The sequence below is a fragment of the Mustela lutreola genome, chromosome 12 (assembly GCF_030435805.1).
Source record: "Mustela lutreola isolate mMusLut2 chromosome 12, mMusLut2.pri, whole genome shotgun sequence".
NCBI lineage: Eukaryota > Metazoa > Chordata > Mammalia > Carnivora > Mustelidae > Mustela > Mustela lutreola.
Genome location: NC_081301.1, coordinates 75899520 through 75924671, shown reverse-complemented (window position 1 = coordinate 75924671; position 25152 = coordinate 75899520). Strand labels below are relative to the sequence as shown.

General features: G+C 39.6%; 1 protein-coding gene across 2 annotated transcripts in view; it reads right to left on the bottom strand.

The window, feature by feature from the left end:
• Positions 1-7933: 7933 nt before the first annotated feature.
• The window catches only part of FRMD3 (FERM domain containing 3), a 310077-nt gene continuing 292858 nt past the window's right edge, over positions 7934-25152 (bottom strand). Inside the window, exons 14-15 of one of the 2 annotated variants that reach the window (XM_059141925.1) lie at positions 12827-13285; positions 7934-8157 (exon numbers count right to left, since the gene is read on the bottom strand). In XM_059141925.1, the coding sequence (XP_058997908.1) occupies positions 8144-8157; positions 12827-13285 (473 nt within the window). In that variant the 3' untranslated portion in view covers positions 7934-8143. Of the gene's footprint in view, positions 8158-9557; positions 13286-25152 lie in introns of those variants that run through there. The other variant, XM_059141924.1, reaches the window with a different exon arrangement.

Here is a 25152-nt window from a genome sequence, read left to right as displayed (position 1 = left end):
TTGCTCTATGTTTCTTTCTCCCTCTTTTGGCAGAATTCTAAAGCTTGTATATCTTCTCTGGATCCTAAATACACAGACCAAGTACTGACAACCTCCTTTTTCCCCTTTGGTGGCACTAATGTCTGTAATCTTCCCTGGCCTGCAGAGTGGCTGACTTTCTGCATGTTGACTGGCCATCTGACAAAGCCCACTCACAGAGCTATCTGGAGCACATAAAGGGAGCTGGCCAGTTGTGGGTGTGGGTGGGCACATGGAGTACTGGCATGCTCGTGGACCAGTTGGGGGAATCTATAGGTAAGTTCTTCCCTGTGGCTCATGAGTGGACTTCTTAACACAATCTGGGAAAGAGTTAGGATCAGCATCCCTTTAATGTCTTCTGATATAATTGTATCTGCTTCTGTCCCCACCTCTTCTTTGCACTCCAGTCATATAGCTCATGATTCAGTACTCTGGATGGGGTGAGACTGAAATGAATCCCTTTAGCAGTGTCCACCACACCTAGGGAAGCCAGCTTCTTGCTTTCACAATCTCCCTTTCCCTTGTAGGATAAATCACAGGTCAAGGAATATATTTCTTGGCCGTCAGCTGTGCCACTTAGGAGGAGTGATGTAGGGAAAGTAAAATCGTTCTTACTCCAGTGTATCCAAAATCATGGTTTTCCTTCCCCAGAGTGCTGCAATTTCTTTTCTATAATTCTGGACTTTCATAAAAGCTCTCTTGTCTGTGAATGATTTCCTAAGTCAGTGTTCTGCAGGGACTGATGAACCATGGCCATGGGTCTGGAGCTGACCCATGGGCCACTGCAGGCTCCACAGACAGGACCAAGGTTTGTCTGCCTTTTACCTGACAAATGGATGAGCCCCTCCCAGATGTTTTGGCATATGCTTCTAAATCTCACAGCTCCCTCCTTCTACTTTATGTCTGTTCTAAAATTTGCTCTTTTTGGTTACCATTGCAATTATATAAAACATCCTAAAGTTGCAATAATCTATTTAAAACTGATTGCTACTTAATTGTAATCCTATTTAAAAACTCCTTGACATCTGTGTCTCACTCATTTTATGTTGTTTGACACAAATTACTGTTTTATCTTGTATGTCCCTTAACATAGAATTATAATTCCTTTTTTTATGCTTTTAAAACCTATATGCTAGGTTCTTAAATTATTTATGTACCTACATTATGATACTTCAGGATTCTGTACTTGCTTTAATAATTCCCTTTATCAGGGATTTTTATATTTTTATATGGTTTTGTGTTGCTTTTTATCATCCTTTCACTTCAATTTAAAGGACTCCCTTCAGTACTCCTTCTAGGGCTGGCCTAGTAGTGATGAACTTCCTCAGTTTTTGTTTATCTAGAAAGTCTTCATTTCTCCTTTGTTTTTGAAGGACAGTTTATCCAGATATAGTATATTTGGTTAATAGTTGTTTTTCCCCCAGCATTTCAAATATATTATCACACTCTCTTTTAATCTGTAAGTTTTCTGATGACAAGTTGCTGATAACCTAATAGGAGCTCCTTTGTATGTGGTTAGTCACTTCTCTTGCTACTTTCATGATTCTTTGTGAATTTTGACAGTTTGATTATTATATGGTGTAGTATAGATCTCTTTAGATTATCCTAGAGTTCTTTGAGCTTCTTGAATTTGTATGACTATTTCCATCCTCACATTTGGCAATTTTTTATCCATTATTTTTCAAAGAGACTCTCTGTCCTTTCTTCCTCTGTTGGGACTCCCATAATGTGTATGTTTTTCTGCTTAATGAAATTCTCTAAATCTCTTAGCTTACCTTTACTTTTCTTCATTCTTTTTACCTTTGCTCCTAGCCTCGGTAATTCTGAATGTTCTTTGAGCCCACAGATTCTTTCTCATGTCTGATCAAGTCTTCTGTTGAGTCCCTCATGTTAATTTTTCAAATCAGTTATCAAATCTTTAGTTCCAAAATTCCTTTTTGGTCCTTTTTTATAATTCTTTTTTTTAAATCTCCTTTTGTTTATGCATCTTTTTCCTGATTTTATTAGGTTGTCTGTGATTTCTTTTCATCATTGCTTATAATTATGATGAATATTTTGAAAACACTTTGATTTGTAATTTATATACATCTCTGCTTCCTTAGCATTGCTGTCTGGAGAATTCATTTGTCTTTTGGGCTGTGTTTCTCTGTTTCCTTATATGCCTTTTTATCTTACATTGGGTTTTAGATTTATAAAATCTGCCACCTTTTCCCCTCTTTGCAGTTTGATTTTTGTACAGAGAGGACTTTCTCCAGTCACCCTGGTTAGAGATTCTGGAGACCTCTGAATCCCTTTCTGAAATGTGTCCTCTCTGGGCTTTTTGGTGTAATCTCCTAATTAAAGAAGTTTGCTAGTTTCTACTGAGGAGCTTCCGCTCATGTCTTTCTCTTGTACTGCAGGTGCTCTTGTGTTAACGAAAGCTGTGGTACTGGATCTCTACCCAGTGTATGTCTGTGGTATTGTGCTCTGGTGCACATCAATGTCTTTGTTTTCAACTGCCCCCCTACCCGGTGCCCTGTTCCTATCAGTTTTTAGATTCAAGCAACACAGACATAAACACCTTTGATAATTCCACAAAAAGTCAGAACATTAGATTTTTGTTCTACTCTCCTCTTTCCCTCCTCAGAGGGAGGGAAAGTTGGGAGTTTTCTCCCAATTATGTCACAGTACTAGAGGGAGGGCCTCTAGCAAGTGAGCGCCATAAATTCTCCCATAGAGCTTCATTGCAGTTGGCATCCTTCTCACCTGAAATGCAGAAACTTCTTAAGTGGTTATTTGATTTCTCACAGAGGTGACTGGTTTGTGAATTATTGTTAAGTGAGTGCCTCCATGACAGAAGGAGGGTCTGGGTTTCTCATTTCACCATCTTATTCTGTCACTCTTCTCTGTTGAGCTCTTTTTAGACTCGGATCATCCCTTCAGGCAGCTGCTAAGTTAACCATAGACACTAGTTGGTTTTTGAGAAGGGCCATAGGAGAGCTAGGAGCACAGATGGAGCTCTGAATAAGGTCAAATAAAGAGAAGTCAGAATGGATCCTTTCAGGGAACTGCCATCCAGATCATGTCTTTCGGGCTATTAGGGAACTCCAAATCCATTCTATCCCCTTCCAGTGGCGACAATGCCGCTATTTTCACAGCTACCATAGTAGTGAGGCTGTTGGTTTTCAATGATATTTCAGGGCTGGCAAGAGAGAGATGTGAATAGGGCAAGATAAAATGCCACAAAGCTCACTGATCTAACAGCTGGTTTTCCCTGAGTAAATTGTATTAATTATTTTCAAGCCTTTGGATAATTTCCAGAGTTCTGAAAAGTAGACTTTCACAATTTTTGCCAGTGTTCTCATTGCTGTTATGGAGGAATGGATTTTCATAAGGCTATTCTAGCACTCTAGGAGAACTTTTCCATAAAATATAATTTTAATGACCTATCACTTAACTATTCAACTAGCTGTTCTTTTCATTTTGTTGAAAGCAAAGAATTGATAATGAACTGATCTGCAGAAGGACCTGTCACACTCATTAGGATCGTTCACTCCCTCAGTTCACAAGATTATGCCAGAAAAGCTTTACCAAATCCTAGATACTGACCTCAATTTGTATCCATCTTTTTACTTATAAGCACCTCGTTTAACCCAATGTAATTACCAGAGTTTGAGAAAATCAAATTGAGAAAATCAAATTATACTATCGTTTGATAGCTCCCTCACTTAATTTCATAAAGAAAGGGAAATCTTTTTTTTTTTAAGATTTTATTTATTTGTCATAGGGCACAAGCAAGGAGAGCAGCAGGCAGAGAGAGAAGCAGACTACTGGCTGAGCAGGGAGCCTGATACGGAACTCGATCCCATGACTCTGGGACCATGACCTGAGCAAAAGGCAGATGTTTTAACTGACTGAGCCACCCAGGTGTCCCAGGAAATGTATTCTACAATATAGACTCCTTATCATTTTTAGATCATTGTAAATTCTTCAAACAAAAATTAGCCATATGCATTTGGATTTTACACTCTGATCTTCAATTCTGACCATTAAAACATTCACTTCCAGTGCTTCCACTCTCTATTCTTTTAAACCAGTCAGGGTCAGTGACATATGTCAGTGACATAATTTGCACGGCCCATGAAAATGAAAATGTGGAGCTTTTTGTTCAAAATATAGTTGAAAAGTGCAGGTAAAGGTATAAAAGGTTTTCTTTTTGAAAATACTTTATTACTTATAAAATATAAAATGGTGATAGTGATAGATGAGTAACATTTATGTTACCACATGGGATGCTACACAATATTTTAATCCCATAATTTTGTATAATACAGTAAATAATGACATCAAAGCATTATTTTAACAACTGCCTTTTTTAAATAAGTAACATCAATCACTTGATAAATGTAAGATCACAAATAATTTTTGATAATTTTTAGTTTTAGGAAGGGTCTGCTGATACAGTTGTTAGGTGCCATTAAGAATATCTTCTAGACCTTAACAACATTCAGATAAAGTACTGGTAAATTATTCTTTAAGAAGATTTTATTTATTTGTCAGAGAGAGAGAGAGCACAAGCAGGGGGAGCAGCAGGTAGAAGGAGAGACAGGCTCCCCACTGACCCTGGCATCATGACCTGAGACAAAGGTAGATGCTTCACCAACTGAGCCACCCAGGCGCCCCTGATAAAATATTTTGAAATATAAATTTTAGTACATCCAGAGCTGGTTATTCTTGTAGAATAATTTTTCTAAAAAAAAATATCCTTACAATTCAATTTTTTGTAAATTAGGCTTAAATGTTACTCTGTATAATGGCATTTTAATATTTCCTCTGATCCTTCCTGTAACTTGTAGAGGTTGTACAAGATACTGAAAGCTGCTTTCCTGATTCGCATATAATTCAAAATGTCTATTTAAGATTTCTAATGCTGTATCTTCAATCACAAGGGAAATCTATTTTATAATTGTCTACTTGTTCATAATCGACCCATGAAAGTTTTTCTATGACAATAGTGGGGGGAGGTGTTTCCTTGTGAGGATCTTTACATTCAATCTCTATGTCCAAGCCTGTAGATATTTATTTTGCAACGTTGCAATGATTTTCAAAAACCAGAAATGCTAAGCTCTTTGAAGAATTCTAATGACTGTCTGGTATAGTTTAATGTCTAGGTGTACACTCTTATGTTGTGCTGAGTTACTAACAGAGCTGACTGCCTAAGTGGGGGCAGTTATCGTTCCAGTGCTCAGGCCAGAGTTGATATCTGTGCACATATTTCAGGATGGCTCCAGAGATTGATGGGCAAGCTAGCCTCTCACCATGGGTTCCAGTGCCACCCCGTGTCTGGAACACCCCCTTTTTCCAGGGCTGGATTCTGCTGCAGCTGCCTCCTTTGCCATTAATCTGGGATGGATCAGGTTCTGGTGCAGGAAGTCCCCTCAGGGGCCCCTGGTACCTTAGACTGCCCCATGAATGCATGTGTGCATGCCTGGTGTCCAGGCCAACTGCACAGTATGGCAGTGCCCACAGTTTCCTGACTGTCCCATGGGACTTTGTTGTCCCATTGGAGACACTTCATTGTCCCATTGGACTTCACTTACAAAATACAACTTCAAATATAAAAATTATTAAGAATTTCAAGGCAGTGATAGCAGAGCATTAAATCAGACCTTTGAGAGCAGGGCCCTATACAAGTTCACAGGTTACATGTCCATGAAACCACTCCTGAACCCAGTAGTTCTCAACCAGGAGTGATTTTGCCCATCACAGATGATGACCTTGGGTTCAAATAATGGACAGTTCCATTTGAGCCCCTGAAAGTAAGAGTGACAAGACACATTAGCACCCAAAGTAGGGTCCCACCCAGGTTTGGCACTCTTAAATACAGAGGGCTACCTCCTCTCCTCTCTAGAGTGGTTTTCTAGTAGAATCTCCTTGGAGACACCAGTGCTGGGCTGTTCCTATGCCTGCTTTCAGCTGTGCTTTCCTTCACTGGGAAAGACAGCCAACTTGAATCATAGGAGGAGTATTAACAGCAATGGACTTGGAAACTGTCCACCAGTTGGGACTTTGTTGCCCAAGTACTCCAAGATGGGTTTGGTTTAGGGGGAAATGGGAGGTGCACTGCTGTACAGAGTTTTTCAGGCATCCAAGTCGTTTGGTAGCTCTAATATCCTCAACTGGTGGCCTCAAGGTCACTGCAGATGCTAACATCCAGTGGCAAAAGGGACAACTACACTTAGTCCAGGGCTTGGAAGGGCTACAGATTATATATCCAAATTCTTATCTAAACTCCATTAGCCAGAGTCTACCCAAGTATGCAAGGGCTGGGAAGTATAGTCTAAGTCTGTGCACAAGATGAAGAAGAAATTGTTTTGGTATTCAGCTGCCAGTCTCTGCCACAAGAAATTCACAAAATGGGAGACTTGCAGCAAAATGTGTATAATGTGTCCCCAGGCCTTCTAAGATAGGCACGGGAACACCTGGTCTGTTGAGGTAGACTCCTGAAGGGCCACTTTCTAGCTGTGATTCCTTGTGCTTGATAATATTTGGTTCACATTACATCTTGTGTTCTGGGAAGAGCACACATGGAGCATCTAACATCAAACAAGGGCCAAGCTGGCCGACATTTCTCAGTATAAATGATCAAGTTGGCTTGTACGTACTTGGTATGAACAGTTGCTCGCACTTAAACTCATCGCCAGTGTTCTGTATGTGCAGATCAGAAATGGCGAATTCAGAACTGTGGAGGTAATGGGAACATTGAGATCATTCTATCTAACTTTCTGCCTGCTTCACATTAGACAAAAAATTTAACATTATAAATGGTGAATAAATCAAGTGTGTAGCATTAAATATTCAGTGCAAGTGGCTCATTTAAAATAGTGGCCTGTGTAATTTATAGCCTTACACCAAACCACATGATAGGGCAAATTTTGGTAAATTTCAATCTGATTTTTCACAGCAAGGAGGAGAATATGAGTATCAGGCAATAATCCTTCCCCATCTTTGTCACTATTTTAGAGAAAGAATCTGGAGCGGTTGGTGAAACCTAGCTGAGCCAAGCCTTACAGGTAGAGTGTCTAGAGTAGTCCTAGCTTGTACCTGATGTTGTGATATAATCATTAAAATTACGTCCTTTCACCGTCAAGAGTTCTGGTTTGGATGATAAATTGCCCAGGAACCCTGTGACCAGGGAGCGGAATGTTTATGTGGCCACCACTGTTCAAGGTCCAGTTTATAATTTTGCAGAACCAGCAGGTCAGAGTTGTCAGGACACTTGGGCTCATCCGGAATGGGAGGAAGCTGATTCTCACCAAGGAAATTGCAGGAAATTGATTCTTCAAAAAGAACGCTGAATTTTTTAACTTATTATGAAGACTGCCAAGCAGAGTGGAAACGAGTGTGGGTTTGTTCGTGTGTTTTCTCCCTTGAAGAATGGTCTCCTCAGAAAGCCAATTTTCATGATCTTGTGGATGAGGAGTTTCAAGGTGACCAGTATGAGTTGGATGGGCTACTGTAATTGGCAAGACATGTTTCAGAACTTTATACCACAGAAAGTATATCCTTGCTCCTCCTAAGAGTTTTTGCTTTACAACCAGGGAAGTGTCCTTGGTTCTCTTTCCAAGGAGATATTTGGAGTGAGCATCAGCTATGGGTAAAGAATAGGGATGTGTGGTGCCAACTAACCTCTTGTTCTTTACTAATATTAAGTCTCAAGGTCCCTCTCCCACTTGCAAAGCTGGTCAGGGCTAGTGGCAGTAGTAGATATCCCCTGATGCCTGAGGTTCAGCCCGAAGCAGCCTTCTCCTTTCTTCCCTTACTGGCAACACTGGAGGTTGCAAAGACCCTAAATATTCTTGAGTGTCCTTAGTGTGAATCTTGCCCCCCAGCCACCACCCTAATTCCCAGTAGACAATAGACACCAGGGCCAGGAGAGGATTAAAATCAGTTTTATTAATGGATTGGAGAACACAGCTGGGATCTGAGACCCAAGTGAGGGCTTCTTCCGTCCTCTCTGAAGTGACGATGGCTGAGCCCACTGCATGGGGCTCACCAAACTTACCCACCCATCACAGACCGAGGCTGGAAGGTGGAGAGCCGAGTCCTGGCTGGGCCCACCACGGGCAGGTCCTGCTGGGTCTGTTTACTGCATGTAGACTGGAAGCCCAAAACAGGTCCAAGAGAAAGAGAGAGAGAGAGAAAGAAGCAGGAGGAAAAGTAAGCAGGGACCTTTAGTACATGATCTCCACCCAGTACTTTCCTTCTAGGCTGGAGTTTAGTTAGGAGAGCTTTTCCCTATTTGGCTAAGCAAGGAATGGAGGAATAAGGACAAAGGTTTCTCCCACGAGGTGAGATTGGGTCAGGAGCCCAGACTGCTCAAGGAATAAATAACCAAGGGCCACTTTGTGTGAACCTTCCAGTCTGCAGACACTAAGGCAGATAAAGGTGTTGGCTACAGCTGCTGGAGCTGGGACTTTAGGTCCCTAAGTCACCTCATACCTGATTAATAACCACAGAATTCTTTTTCTTGCCTGTAGTCTACAGTGTGGACCTCTGACGACCTCTGAGTGAGAACTTGACAGAGCTCCCCTGCCACAGCCTACCCAAGGTGGATGAAATGGATGAAGGTGATCAAAAGGTACAAAGTTCTAGTTATAAGTAAGTTCTGGCTGACAGACAACATGGGGACTCTAGTTAACAATCCTGTACTGCACTGCAAGTTGCTAAGAGAGCAGATCTTAAAAGTAGTCATCACAAGAAAAAATTTTGTGCTTCTGTGAGATGATGGATATTGACTAAACTTCCTGTGAGATCATTTCACAACATGTACCTATATCTAACCTTATTGTATACCTGAAACTAATACAATTTTGTCAATTATAGCTCAGTAGAACAGAGATTGACAGACTTAAGAAGCCACAACAGCTGACGTACAAATTGGCTTGACATCCATGGTGTTCCTACTGTACCGAGAGCCTCTTTTGCTTCATTCACAGTAACACCTTCTGATTTAGCAGTCAGGGATGGAGTTGTTAGCTTTGTGATAAACCAGAGCAGTGGGCCTTTCAGGCCATGCTGTATGGAGGAGAAGACAAGAGTAGAAGAATAAAATTCTTCCGGGGTCCACGAACAGATCAAAGTTTCATGGCAAGTGCTGGAGAGTTGAGTCTGATGTAGCTCTCTCTGGCCCAAAAAAGCACCCTTTTCTGCCAGAACTGATGACCTACTAATTTTTAACATTCTGAAATCCTTCCTCTTATCTATAATGAAGAACACCTCTCATCTACTTTTTCCATGCTTTGCTATTTTCTAGTTATCTTAATGCTGTAGCTATCTTTTACATTCAGGTCCATTTTCAGTACACTCAATATTCCTGATTTTAGCCTGAATGATTTCTGTAAAGGATTAATTCCATCCATTACCTGTGATTTTTTTTATTTCATTCTGTCACCATTCAAGGGTGACCTCATTCACGGTCCTACATGGTACCTTCCTGTAGTTCCAACAAAGTAAAGTTGCATAAATAGCCTGAATAAAACTAAATGATTGCAGAAACATTTTTCCCCAGAGTATTTTTATTAGGGATTCCTGCCACCATATTAACATATAAAACAATCTGGATGTTGACATAGAAATGCAGATTCGACTATACAAAGATAAGGCTCCAATCACAGGTAACATGGCCCCCATTTCTCTAGTATTTCAATGAAATCACCTTTTGAATTCTTCCCAGAGTTGTCTTTATAAATATTAGACAAACCACAAAATATATTCCAAATACATAACATTTTACAGTATGTTCCAAGCACAGACAGAAATACACGATACTTTACCTACATTTTTTTTCAAGATCCAACTTGCATTAGCACTAAAGACAAGATTGTGTGTGTATATGTATTTGCCATATATGTGTGTATTTAAACCACAAATGTACACATGGTTGCTTTCATGGAAAATTGAAACCTTTGAGACTGTGGGTTTTATCCCATGATATCTGAGAGGGAACAAGAATAGTAACATGTCACAAACTCCTCAAACTGGGGAAAAATAAACACAATTATGTATGAAGGGCATATCAGTTGTGTGTATACAAATACACACATATATACAGATTCATATATAAACACAGCTATAGTGATAATATGGTATATACATATACTCACACACTTGCTTTGAATTCTGTATCTCACTATATTATATATTCTCCATCTTTGGAAGCACTTTTCTCCTCTTTTGATCTAGGCAGCTGGAGACTCTCTCCTAACAAAATTAAGTGGGTATTTCTAAAATGCTGATTCTATTCTAAATGCCACAAAATGGCATTTCAGGATCCCAGTTTTATGTTTGGTGGCTATTGCTTAAATTCAGTAGACCCTATTCTTTTAACTCCTTCGCTTACAAATATTTCTATTCAGTTTCTGCCTAAAACAGATGTTAGCTGGAAATGTTAAAATATATTGATTACTCCCCAATATACATCTGCAGGGTTGGGTTATGGGCAGTATTTATCCTGTCAGTATTTTTCAGGATTTTATGATGGGCAATATATTACATACTTCCATAATTTTAAAAAATACTACTTTAAACAGGTAGGTGCTAGGTTTGTTATGGTTAGAACTTTAAAGGAAATTATATAAAGCATGATTACAAGAGGGGGGTAATTTGGGGCAGACTACACTGCTGTGCCCTTTTGTCAGAAAGTGAGTTGGAAGTCATGACAAAGGGGTAAAAAAAAAAAAAAAACCCTTCAATTTCAAAGCTGGCCATTTGAAACTTCCAAAATAAGCTATAGAAAATATATTCTATGTTGGTATCAAATTTCAGGTATTAAATATTCAATAAAAAGCAAAATAAATCACTGAAAGCACATGGGAGAGAACACCTTACAAACCTAACAGCAATGTATATTCTAGTTAGTTCAACTGAAGGCTTTACTTTTAAAATTTATTTTCAAACTTATATGTCAAATAGAGTACCCAGAGCTCCATGAATGGTCAATTTAGAAATGATGCTAATGGTGGAGTTGGAGCATCTATTATGGTTAAGGAGAGAATACAAGTGCCCAATCTCTTTGTAAATGAAGGCAACAGAATATTCTCAATCCATGGAGAAATCCCAATGCACTATGCCCTAAACGCCACACTCTTTTCTTGCTCAATTATACCGCAGTATTGGTAAGTACTCTGCCCAGGGAAGCATCAGAACCTTTCTTTCTATTGTGGATCTTATGGAATGAAGGAAGGTACTAGAACATTTGCTTCCTCTGCTATCGGGTTAGGGAGTCATTTTACTATTTCACCCAAGCTGAATGCGAGATCCTCTAATGAGTCCCTTCTACTTTCTTAATGGAAGCCCCAATTAGGAATGAATTAAGATCTTAAGAAAACCAGGGAAGGAAAACAGGGTAACAGCCACCAAAAAGGAAGATCACCAGCATTTATCAAAAAGCCACACTTCATTCTTTCCATATCTTCTCTCCCTCTTTCTCTCTTACACACACTTCTTTTGAAATTTTTCCCATTGAATCAGTAAAAGGCATGAGGGACCTGAAAAATACGCCTTACAGTTTCTCCTCTTTGACTTAGATCCACTTAAACATATACCCATCAACTTGGACAGCAAGTGCACATTCTTTACATCATCCAATACCCATGCATCACTACCACTTTGGTAAAAGATGGTTTGCCTACCACCCCTGCACAGCAGCAGCCTCACCAAACTCCTATTTTGCTACTTGCCCAGTTCCTATCTGTGTCTACTCTTGGGTTAATATACAATAATAAGCAATTACCTAGCATAACTTTTAACTGTTTTCCCTTTAAAAAACGTTCTTTCCAAACCAAAATATATGGATGGAATGCAAATGAAGGGAGTAAATCATCTTGTCCAAATACTTTGAAAAAATGGACCGCCCTGTGTCCACTTGAGTCTTCCCAGTTTCTACATCCTCCAGTTCCATCATCCATTTCAAGAGCTTACTTACTACAGTGTCTGCCTACCTCATACGCAGGTAACAACAAATTATGCAATTGGTTCAGCCAAAAATATTGTAAAAAACAAACCAGTGCCAAAACATTAAAAAATTCCTGACATACCCTTTGTGCATTAGTCTTAAACAATCTGTACACTTAAATAACTCCAGGAGGCTTCTTTTTTTGCTAAAAATTTACCAAAATATTTTGAACACATAAAAATATTTTTAAAAAAACAGAAAACAAAAGCCCAGCATAAATTTAGTTGTATAGGCATCGGTTAGAGGACATTGTTTTCACTAAGGATTATATTCAAAAACTTTCTCTTGGGTTGTTATTAAAATTCTGATCCAGAACCTTACAATGGTGCTAACTATTAAAAAAGGGGGAAATCGAATTCAGCTCAATGTATTATGTATTATGATATAATAGAGTATGTCTGTAGTATAATAAAAAATAAACATGTTTTTGGTTATTTAAAGGCCATATTCCTGACCTATAACTAAAATAACTGTATTTGACTTGAACTTATTTAACTGCAGTGAATTATGGAAAGCTAACTGAAAGTTTTCAATAATCCGTTATGAGTGAGGAACACCTGTTCATGGCCCCATGACCATGCAGAACCAGGCATTTTCAGAAAAAGACAGAAACAAAAACAAAAAAAGCAAAATCACTAGTATTGAATATAGCCCTTAGTCATAGGAGATACGAACTTTACGAACAGCCCAGCATGTAGAGAATGAGGTTGACTTTGCCAGCCAACCACTCCTTTAAAGGGCAGTAGTATTCATAGTGAAACTGCTCAAACTCTGGTGTCTGGCGGATTTCACATAAGAAGGAGAGATCAATACCTGACTCCAAAAGGAGGAGGAGCAGGGGGAATACAAAGAGCAGGAGCCCCAGGCCCACCACCAGGAGCCTGGAAAAACTCTTGACCAGTGGGTTCACCCGAATATGGCCTCTCAGAATGTCATAGCTCCACGACAAAGCTTGGTGAGCCTCCTTCAGCTCTTCCTCTTCGGCCATCAAAAAGGCATGTTCATCTGCTTCCAGTTCCTCAAAGGAATCTGTGTCTTCTCTTTCCAACTCTAGCCTCGAAGGACAGTCAAAGAGCATGTCAATCTCATCATCATCCACGGGGGTGGGGAGCAGGCTGGCACTTGGGTTGTATGCCAGTTCCGAGATGGTCAGGGGCTCTTCTTTGATTTTATCTTCCTCTTCATTTGGGGGGTTTTCATACTCCCGGGCTTCCTTCACTGGCGAGCTAGAGATCAGAGGGGCAGAAACATCTTCTTTGGGTAATGGCACACCTGTAAAAAGAGACATTTGGTCCCTTAATTTTATATTTCAGGTTGTTTTTTTTTTTCTTTCTTTGTCCTTCCCACAAAGATCTAGAGATGGAAACGAACAAAGAAAAAAGAAAGAGAAAGAAAAAAGGGGGAAGAAAAGGAATTCAAGGAATCCATGAAATCACTGTGTGGAATGCTGACTTTTAACAAGGTACTTTTAGTAAAAGACCCCTAAGTTCAACATGCTAAACCCCAAATAAGCAACACATCTCAAATGGTTGGCAATATTTGCAATATTGATGCATACAGGTAGGGTCTGCAAGCCTCCAGCTTTGGTCATTTCTACAAGAATAAGAGGACAATAAGCCATTATTGTAATTTTGAATGGTGTCTTTTAGAAGTCAACGGTTACTGTACTACCTTAGATAACAAATTATGAATCTCCTATTCAATGACAGCCTAATTTTTATGTATCCTAGGCACAAATTAGTGGTTTCTAGTTTTATAGAACTGCACTTACATACATACTGTAATCATGTGTGCACAAACTTGCATCTTGCTCTTTTCATTTAACATTTTAACTTAGACATTCTCCATGTTGAAATGAACTCCCATAGTATTATTCTTAGGCGGCCAAATTCTCTACTAATGCAGTAAATTTGTTGCTTATTGACAAACATTTAAATTCCTTTGCAGTTGTAAAAAAAAAAAAAAAAAAAATGCTAACAGACACCTTTACATATAAAAGCTTTTTTACCCTTTTGTTTGCGTTCATTTGCCACAAATAGATACCTGAAAGGAAAATCGCTTGGCCAAAGGGTAGGCATGTTATTTCTTAAAGTTTATCAGGGGAGAGTGGTTTCTTAGCTCCTCATGTCAACAGAGGGCAAATGGAGTTGCCTAAGGCTGCTCATTTTGAGTCTTGGGTTCTTAGTGGGAATTAAAAACTGGCTTTATCAAAGCCATGTTCCTCAAGGTGGATCTACAGGGTGATACAGTGGTAGCCGGGTGCATTAAGTATTAACTACTACATTTCAGGATTTCTAAGACGTGCAAGAAGTGATAGACTGGACTTAGCTGTTGTTCCTGTGAAGGGAAGCACACAACCATCCTGGACCAGATACCAAGGAGAGAATCCTGGAGTGTGGGAGCAAGGCTAACGCAGCCCACTACACCAAACAGAGCAAGACCGAGCGCTCTGGAAAGGTAGGTAGAGGTGTGGTTCTATGCTGGCCCTCGGGCCCCTTCCTGGCCAGTGACCTGCACCATGCTGGGAAGTCCCCAAGAGCCCAGGGATGATATGACATCCAGCACTGTGGGTTGCTTCAAGGGAGCTGGCTTTGCTTCATAGGGATTATAGGGGAATCTGTGGGGCTCAAAAACTGGGAATCTGATTGGGACAGAGCACCAGGGAGGGTGCTTCTGCCCTTGGATCTGGGCAGAGCAAGTGCACACCTGCAGGGCCCAAGTCGTAATCCCAAGCGGTGGTTCTGGTTCATTTGCAGAACTGAGTCAGCAGAACAGTCTGACCCCCTGGGAAAACAACAGGGTTCAGGTCTGCTTACTTGGGTCCTCAGAGGAGTTTTATCAGCCTGAAGACTGGGCTGTCCCTTCCCTGGGCAGAAAAACTGAGTCCTAGCCCTACACTCTGTAGAGCCTGGCTCCTGGTCCTTCTCAACCAGAAAGCCTGATGGAGGAAACTCAAAGTTGCCTGAAGGGGGCTCTCCTAGGTAAAAGGGTTGAGTCACGGTTCGAGGCTGTGGAAAGTAGTCCCCAGACCCCGTGTGACAGGAAAGGCTGGTGAGAACAATTGTGAGGTACGTGACTTGGCAACACTCAGGCTGAGGGATAGGTGGGTAGAGCTGACTGCCTTCAGAACAAAGCAAGGGTTACTGTTCAGCCAGAAAAACTGTGGCATGAGTTAGCCTGGGTAAGGACAGCAAAGAGCCTTACTAGCCTTGGAGCTGCTTCTCCTGCTATGTCCAGGCAGGGAAACTAATTCATAGCCCCCTCATAGGTGAATAAGTTTCAGCCCCCTGCCAACCAAGGAACCTCCCTAGAACGCTTCATATATTAAGAGCCCTGTTCACAAGAGCACAGCCTGTGGCTTTCCTTGTCTGCAGAGCAAAACTGGTAGCCTCACCCACCCAGAACATCCAGTACACACTCTTGCTTGATTCAGGTCCCCAGACAGCAAACTATGCAGGCCCTGGGTCCTGTCTTAATGCCCTGGCAAGTCAGGGAAGCTAATTCAGAACCCCACTTTAACTGCTGAGTGTAGGACCCGGTCCTGACCATCTAGTAAGACTACCCGGGGAATCCAGGCAACTGCGGTGCCCATCTTACCACCTCGCAGGGGCAGGGAACCAAGCCAGCAGTCCTATCCAGTCAGTGGCCCACCCACCCACCCATGACCTCAAAGCCTGAACACCTGTCATGCCCCAAAATAACCCCTAACAGTAGATCACCTGCCCAAGGATGGTACCAGTGTACACATTCAGAAACCCAAACCGAGCTGCTAAAGAGCTCTCTGCCCAAATGAACCTGCAAAGACTCAGAGATCACTTAACATTTTCAGATAGGAAAATAGTTCACTGGTGATCAATCATTACAATAAATCAGGTAAATATGACCACATCAAAGCAAATTAAGGCACTAATTACTAACCCTAAAGAAACAGAGATCTCTGATCTGTCAAAGATTTCAAAATAATCCTCTTAAAGAAGTTTACTGAAACACAAGAACACATAGGTGGCTAAACAAAATTAGGAAAATGAAAAATGAACAAAATGAGAAGTTCAACAAAGAAATAAAAACCATAAAAAATATCCTAGAAAATAACCTGGAAAATACAGTAACTGAACTGAAGAATTCAGCAGAGTGCTTCAAAAGCACACTCGACTATGCAGAAGAAAAAAATCAGCAACCTGGATGATTGAACAAATTATCTAGTCAGAGAATCAAAAAGAAAAAAAAGAAAAAGAACAGAATTTATGGGATACAATGAAAGAAACAATCTTGGCATTATGCTAAATCAAGAAGGAAAAAAAAGATGGAAAGTACATTTAAAGCAACAATGGCTGGCCTTCTGGTCTGAGATAACCATAGAGGGAGATACTGAACTCACTTCCTCTGCATATACACCAAATATACAGGTAGTGATAGAGCAGTGCCCATGACCTGAGGGCTGAATGAACAGCTTCTGTACAAAGTGATCGAACACCGAGAACGGCGAGAGCAGTGGAGATGCTGTAATGCAAACTGCACAGGGAAGGGACAGGACTGGGGGACTGTGTCCAGATTCATTGCTCTGGAGCACAGAAAGTAAGCTGTGGTTAAGAGAGCTTCTAGAACTCTGTCAGAGGGCAGCAGAACTGCTGGAACTCTCTTTGGATCAGAAGGTCTGGCAAACGCCATGGTTTACATTCCCCCTCCACCTTGACAGCAGAGATCCAAGCAGGGTCTGGATAGACTAGCCAGCCTGCTACCCCAGCCAGCCCTGGGCACCTAGCCCAGACCAGTCTTCCATGCCTTGGGGTACACAAAAAGAGGTGTGATTTAAAAGTGCAGCAAGGATATAAAGACCCAGCCCTAGAACTCTGCCAAATGTCAGGAGAGCTGCTGGAACTCTTTCCAGATGAAAGGGGCTGCTGACCACCAGAGTTGACAATTCCCCCCATCTTGGAGTAGAGGCTGGGAGTCCTGGCTTACTGCCTCATTGGATCCTGGGATTAGCCTACACCACCTCCAGTTGTCCAACCAAAGTGGCCCCAGCACAGCACATTTGAGATATGCCTAATCAGTACTCACTACAGCTCCACCTGTCCCACCAAGGTATCACAGGAGCAAAGCACCCTGGACCTATACCATTCAGCTCCAGATGACGTGTTAGGACAATTGTCTCACACTTGCTTCAGGTCCAGCCACCCTAGCCCAGGGCACACCCTGCACAAAACACCCTGGGAACACCCAGCGAACACCCAGCAAGGACCTGCCTCAGTTCCAGCCACCTACCAGGGTGCACCCTGGGTGAGCATCCCAGGACCCCCTGGCTTGTACCCACTTCAGCTTCAGCTGAAGTGTTTTGTCAGGGTGCCCTCAGCAGAGAGAGCCCTGGAACCCTAGCCCACACCAGCCACTGCCTGAGCCAGCCAAAGGAACCAGGAACAAACAGTTTATACAGGGGATGACCATACACAAGACCATACCTTTGTGTTTGGAAGAAGCAGTTGTTCCACCTAATTCATGGAAACAAACACAGAAAGTCAAAATAAGGAGAAAGAGGAATATACTCCAAACGGAATAACGAGACAAAACCACAAAAAAAGAACTAAATGAAATGGAGATAAGCAATCTACCTGATGAGTTTAATGGTCCTAAAGATGCTCACTGGCCTGGAGAAAAAAGTTGGTGAGCTCAGAACTAAACCCAAGAAATGAAAAATATAAAAAAGGACTAATCAGAGTTGAAGAATACAATAATTAAAATGAAAAAATACACTAGAGAAAATCAACAAACTAGAATGGACATATCAGTGATCTGGAAGACAGGATTAGAAAGAATTTTTTAAAGTGAGGACAGGTAAAGGGATCTCTTGGTCAATAGCAAGCAAACACACAATCATATTTTAAGGGTTCCAGTAGGAAGGGAGAGAAGGGGCAGAAAATTTACTGTAAAAAATTAGACCTGAAAACTTCCTTAACCTGCGGAGCGAAACAGACATCCAGGTTCAGGAAGCAGAGAGAGTTCCAAACAAGATGAACCCCAAGGAGGTCCACACAAAAACGTAAAATAATTAAAATTTCAAATTATGAGCCAGAATTTTAAAAGCCATGAGAGAGAGAGAGAGAGAGAGAGAGAGAAGTAACTAGTTACAACTAGTACAAGGAAAAACCCCATAAGGCCATCTGCTGATTTTTCAGCAGAATCTGTGACTATATCATGCCACTTTCTCCTGGCCTACAAAGTATTGAAAGGAAAAAACCTATAACCATGAATATTCTACCTGGCAAAGTTATCATTCAGAAATGAAGGAAAATTAATGGGGCTCCTGGGTGGAGTGGTTAAATGCCCAACTCTTGGTTTCCGCTCAGGTCATGACTTCACAGTTGTGAGATTGAGCCCTGCATCAGGCTCCATGCTTTCCCTCTTCCTCTGTCCCTCCCCTGTTCTCGCTCTCTTTCAAGTTAAAACAAAACAACTGAAGGAAAAATAAAGAGATTCTTGGAGAAGCAAAAGTTAAAGAAGGTCATCACCACGAAGCTGGCCTTAAAGAAATGCTAAAGGCCTTTAAGTAGAAAAGAAAAGGCCATAATTGAAAGTAAGAAAATTGTGAAAGAAAAACAATTTTCTAACTAAAAGCAAAAATCCAGTAAAGCAGGTAGAACAAATACTTACTCACCAAAAAAAAGAAAAAAAAAAAAAAAAAAGGAAGTAGTAAAATCAATTTTATCTTAAAAGTTAAGGGGACTCACAAAATAAAAGGGTTTAAAATATGACAACATATACATAAAAAAGTGGAGGAGGGAGTAAAAATGAAGTTCTTTTAGACTGTGTTCCAAACAAGTGACATCAACTTAATATAGACTGCTATATACATAGGATGTTATATATGAGCCTAATGGTAACCACAAATAAAAAAACCTGATATAGGGGCAACTGGGTGGCTTAGTCATTAAGCAGCTTCCTTCAGTTCAAGTCATGATCCCAAGGTCATGGGATTGGGCCCTGAATCAGGCTCCATGGTCACCAGGAAGCTGCTTCTCCTTCTCCTACTCCCCCTACTTGTGTTTCTTCTCTTGCTTTGTCTCTCTCTGTCAAATAAATAAAACCTTAAAAAAAAAAAAACCTGATATAGATACACAAAAAATAAAGAGAAAGGTAGTGAAACTCTAGAACAAAAGAAAGTCATCAATCACAAGGGGCAAGAACAAGAGATAAAAGGGAGAACTAGAAAAACAATCAGGGGGCGCCTGGATGGCTCAGTGGGTTAAGCCTCTGCCTTCGGCTCAGGTCATGGTCTCAGGGTCTTGGGATCGGGCCCCACATCGGGCTCTCTCGGGGAGCCTGTATCTCCCCCCTCTCTCTGCTTGCCTCTCTGCCTACTTGTGATCTCTGTCTGTCAAACAAATAAATAAAGTCTTTTAAAAAAACCAAAAACCAAAAAACAATCAGAAGTCAATTAGCAAAATGTCAATAGGTATGTACTTAAATGTACATGGTATAGTAATTAAATGTACATGGTCGAATGCTCTGATCAAAAGACAGGGTGGGGCGCGCCTGGGTGGCTCAGTGGGTTAAGCCTCTGCCTTCGGCTCAGGTCATGATTCCAGGGTCCTGGGATCGAGCCCCGCCTCGGGCTCTCTGCTCAATAGGGAGCCTGCTTCCCCCCTCTCTCTCTGCCTGCCTCTCTGCCTACTTGTGATCTCTCTCTCTGTCAAATAAATAAATAAAATCTTAAAAAAAAAAAAAAGAAAGAAAAAAAAAAGACATAGGGTATCAAGATGGATAATAAAAACAACAACAAAAACCCAACCCATTTATATGCTGCCTAAAAGAGCTGCTCTTCAGACCTGAAGATACATATAGACTGAAAGTGAAAGATGGAAAAAACTTCCATGCAAATGAAAGTTAAAAAACACTAAACTATTTTAGTGGCAATACAAAAAAGTATTGCCACTTTGGCTATTTTTTTTTTTTTTAATCAGACAAGAGAGACATTAAAACAAAGACTATAATGAGACAAGGGCATTATAAAGGATAAAGGGCTCAATCCAACAAGAAGATATAACAATTGTAAATATGTGTGCAACCAATGTTGGGGCACCTAATATATAAAGCGAAGATGAACAGACACAAAGGAGTAATTGACAATAATAATAGTACAGAACTTTGACATCATATTTACATCAATGGAGAGATCATCCAGGCAGAATATCAGTAAGGAAACTGTATCTTTGAACAACACATAAGTCCATGTGGTCTAAATAAATATATACATAAGAGAATATACATTTCCTTCAAGTACACATGAAACATTATATGAAATAGATCACATTAAGCCACCAAATCTCAATAAACTTAAGACTGAAGTTGTCATGCATTTTTTTCTAACCATAGAGGTATGAAACTAAAAAATCACAAGGGAAAAATACTGGGGAAAACAAACAAACAAACATGTGGAGGCTGATCAACGTGCTACTAAACCACTGAGTCAATAGAAATTTAGAAGCACATAGGAACAAATTAAAATGTTCAAATCTTTGGGACACAGCAAAAGCAGCTGGAAGGGGGAAATTTATATCAATATAAGCCTACCTTAAGAAACAAGAGAAATTTCAAACACTCTAACCTCATCCCAAAAGAACTAGAAAAAAACAAAGTTAGTTGAGGGAATAAAATAATAAAAACCACACATAAGTGAAATAAAGACAAAACAACAGCAACAACAAAAACACAACAGAAAAAAATCAAACTAAGAGCTGGTACCTCAAAAAGATAGACAAAATTGATAAACCTTTAGCCAAACTCACTAAGAAAAAAGAGAGGAACCAAATAAAATTCAGAAATGGTAGATGAGAAGTAACAACTGACAACACAGGATTATAATTACAAAGGATTATAAGAGACAACCACAAAAATTATATGCTCACCAATTAGATAATATAGGAGAAATAGAAAATTTCCTAGAAACCTATAATCTTCCAAATATGAATCAGAAATAGAAAATCTGAACAGACCAATAAAAATAATGAAATGGAATTGATGGTCATAAAACTCCTGGCAAACAAAAGCCCAGGACCAAATGGATTCACAGGTGAATTCTACCAAATATTTGAAGAAGAGTTTATAGGCATTCTCCTCAAATTATTCCAAAAAAAAAAAAAATGGGAGAGGAAGGAAAGCTTCTAAATACTATTATGCAAGGCCAATATGATCTTGAACAGACAGACAGTACAAAAAAACAAAACAAAGCAAGCAAACAACACCAACAGAACCATAGGCCAATTTCCCTGAAGAATACAGACCCAAAAATCCTCAACAAAATATTAGTAAACCATATTTAATAATACATTAAAAAGATCATTCACAACAACCAAGTGGGATTTATTATGAAGATTTATTCAGTATTCACAAATCAATATGAAATACCACTTTAAGAAAATGAAGGATAAAAATCATATCTCAATAGATGCAGAAAAATCATTTGACAATGTACAATACCACTCATGATTAAAAACTCTCAACGAAGTAGGGTTTGAAGGACCATACCTTAACATAGTAAAAGCCATATATGAATACCCACAGCTAACATTATACTCACAATGATGAAAAAAAGAGCATTTACTCTAAAATCAGGAACTAGAGAAAGATGTCCACTCTCAACACTTTTATTCAATATAATGCTGGAAATCCTAACTATAGCAATCAGACAAGAAAAAGAAATAAAATGCAAGGAAGAAGAAAAACTTTCACTACTTACAGATGACATGACATGATCCACAGAAAACCCTAAAGCCTCTACCAAAAACAGCATATATTAATTTAGTAAAGTTGCAGGGTACAACATTAATACATAGGTATTGCTTTTGTTCACTAAAAATGAAATAGCAGTTGTTGCTATTCACTAATAATGAAACAGCAGAAAGAACACAATTCCATTTACTAAGTGTACTAAATACCATTTTCAGTTGCACCAAAATGAATAAAATACCTATAAGTAAACTTAACCAAGGAGGTGAAAGACCTGTACTCTGAAAATTATAAAACACTGATTCAAGAAATTGAACACAACACAAACAAATGGAAATACAACACAAACAAATGGAAAGATATTACATGCTCATGGATTGGAAGAATATTGTTAAAATTTCCATACTACTATAAAGCAATCTACAGATTCAGGGAAATCTCTATCAAAATACAAATAGTATTTTTCACAGAACTAGAATAATCCTCAAATTGGTATCAAACCACAAAAGACCCTAAATAGCAAAAGCAATCTTAAGAAAAAAAGAAGAGAGTGCCTGAGAGGCTCAGTTGGTTAAGTGACTGCCTTCAGCTCTGTTCGTGATCTGGAATCCCAGCATTGAGTCCCACATCAGGCTCCCAGCTCAGTGGGGAGTCTGCTTCTCCCTCTGACCCTGCCCCTTCTAATGCTCTCTGTCAGTCTTTCTCTCTCAAATAAATAAAATCTTTAAAAAAAAAAAAAAGAACAAAGCTGGAGATACCACAATTCCAGATTTCAAGATACACTATACAGCTGTAGTAATCTGGCACAAAAAGAGACACATAAATCAACGGAATAGAATAAAGAGCCCAGAAATAAACCCACAATTATACAGTCAATTAATCAATGACAAAAGAGGCAATATACACAATGGGGGAAGAGGGGGAAACAGTCTCTTCCCAGTGCTGGGAAAACTGGAGACATGCAGAAGAGAAACTGGACCACTTTCTTACATCATACACAGATATAAACTCAAAATTGAGTAACAAACTAAATGTGAGACCTGAAAGCATAAAAATCCTATGCCTTAGCATTTTAGTAGGTATGTCTTCTGAGGCAAGGGAAACAAAAGCAAAAAGAAACCATTAGATGTAGATCAAAATGAAAAACTTTTGTACAACAAAGGAAAACATCAACAGAAGGAAAAGGTAACCTACTGGAATGGGAGAAGATGTCTGCAAATGATACATCTGGTAAGAGGTTAATGTACAAAATATATAAAGAATTTGTACAATGCATCACCTAAAAAATAATTTGACAAAAACTAGACAGAAGATCTGACTAGACATTTTTTCAAAGACGACATACAGTGAAGAGACACATGACAATATGTTCAACATTAATCACCAGGGAAATGGATATCAAACCTTACCACTGAGGTTATCACCTGTCAGAGCTATCACCGCACACCTGTCAAAGGGCTAGACTCAAAAAGACAAGAAGTAACAAGTGATGATGAGGATGTAAAGAAAAAGGAAACTTGTGCACTGTCGGTGGGAATGTAAATTGGTGCAGCCACTGCGGTTCCTCAGAAAATGAAATAGAGAAATACCGTATGATCCCATAATTCCACTACTGAGTATTTACCCAAAGAAAATATAAACACTCATTTGCAAAGATACATGCATCCCCTTCATGTACTGCAGCATTATTTACAATAGCCAAGATACTGAAGCAACTCAAGTGTTCCCTGACAGAGGAGTGTATAAAGCAGATATGGTATATATACACCACCGAAAATTAATGAGCCATAAAAAAGAATGAGGTCTTGCAACAACAAAGATGGACTTGGAGGGCATTATGCTAAGTGAAATAAGTCAGAGGAAGACAAGTACAAAATGATTTCACTTATATATGGAATATAAATAAACAAAACAAAAAGCAGGAAGAGACCCATAAATACAGAGTACAAATTGATAGCTATAGGGATAGGTTGTATAAAATGTGTGAAGGGGAGTGGGAGATACAATCTTCCAATTATGGAATAAGTCACAGAGATTAAAAGGAGCATATAGGATAGGGATTATAGTTAATAATGTTGTAATAGTGTTGTATGGTGATAAATGACAACTACACTTATGGTCACCATAGCATAATGTAAAGAGATGTCAATTGTATACCTGTGACTAATGTCACATTGTGTGTCAACTATAATTAATTTTTTAAAAAAGTAACAATGGTGGAAAACTTCCCCAACCTGGAGAGAAATAGAGATCCAGTCCCAGGAGACCCTGAGGACCCCCAAATAGGCTGACCTGATCTGACCCCCAAATAGGACCCCCTAAATAGGCCAACACCCACTTACATAACTGAATTGCCAGATGTGAAACACAAACAATTTTAACAGCAGCAAGAGACAAGAGAGAAGTTATATACAAGAGAAATCCAATGACACTATTGGTGGATTTTCAACAGCTACCCTTCAGGCCAGAAGAGAATGGGATGACATATTCACGCTACCTAAAACAAATAAACAAACCTGTTAATCAAAAATGCTATATCCAGTGAAGCTGTCCTTCAGAAATGAAGAAGTTATAAAAACTTTCCCAAACGAACAAAAGCTGAGGAAATTCATCACCACTAGAGCTGCCTTAAAAGAAATGCTAATGGGAACTCTTGCTGGAAATAAAAGAATACTAATTAACATAAAAATTTAAAAGGCAGCGTAAAACTTACCGGTAATGATAAAACACAGTCAAAGTTGGATGGTGTGGTATAGTACAGTTGGATCATAATTCACTTACAACTTTAGTTTAAAAGTTAAAAAACAGGGCGCCTGGGTGGCTCAGTGGGTTAAGCCTCTGCCTTCGGCTCAGGTCATGATCTCAGAATCCTGAGATTGAGTCCCTGCTCTCTCTCTCTGCCTGCCTCTCTGCCTACTGGTGATTTCTCTCTGCCAAATAAATAAATAAACAAATAAATAAATAGTTAAAAAACAGTGAAACTAGCCATAACTAAAATAATCTGTTCTTACACAATATAAAAATATGTAAATTATAACAATAATCTAAAATGTGAGGGAGAGCAGAAGTCAAAGTATAAAGTTTAGGAATTCTATTAAAATTGTTATTATTTTCAAATAGGGTGTTATAATTTTAAGATATATTTATTTAAGTGTGGCACCTGGATGGCTCAGTCAGTTAAGTGGCCAACTCTTGGTTTCAGCTCAGGTTATGATCTCGGTCCTGGGATCCAGCCCCACACTTGGATCTGTGTTCAGCAGGGAGTCTCCTTCAGGATTCTCTCTCTCTGCTCCTCCCCCTACTCACATACACACACATAATATTCCTCTAAAATAAATACATCTTTTAAAAAAATAAGATATTTTACATAAGCTTCATGGTAACCACAAGGGAAAAATGTGTAGTAATCACACAAA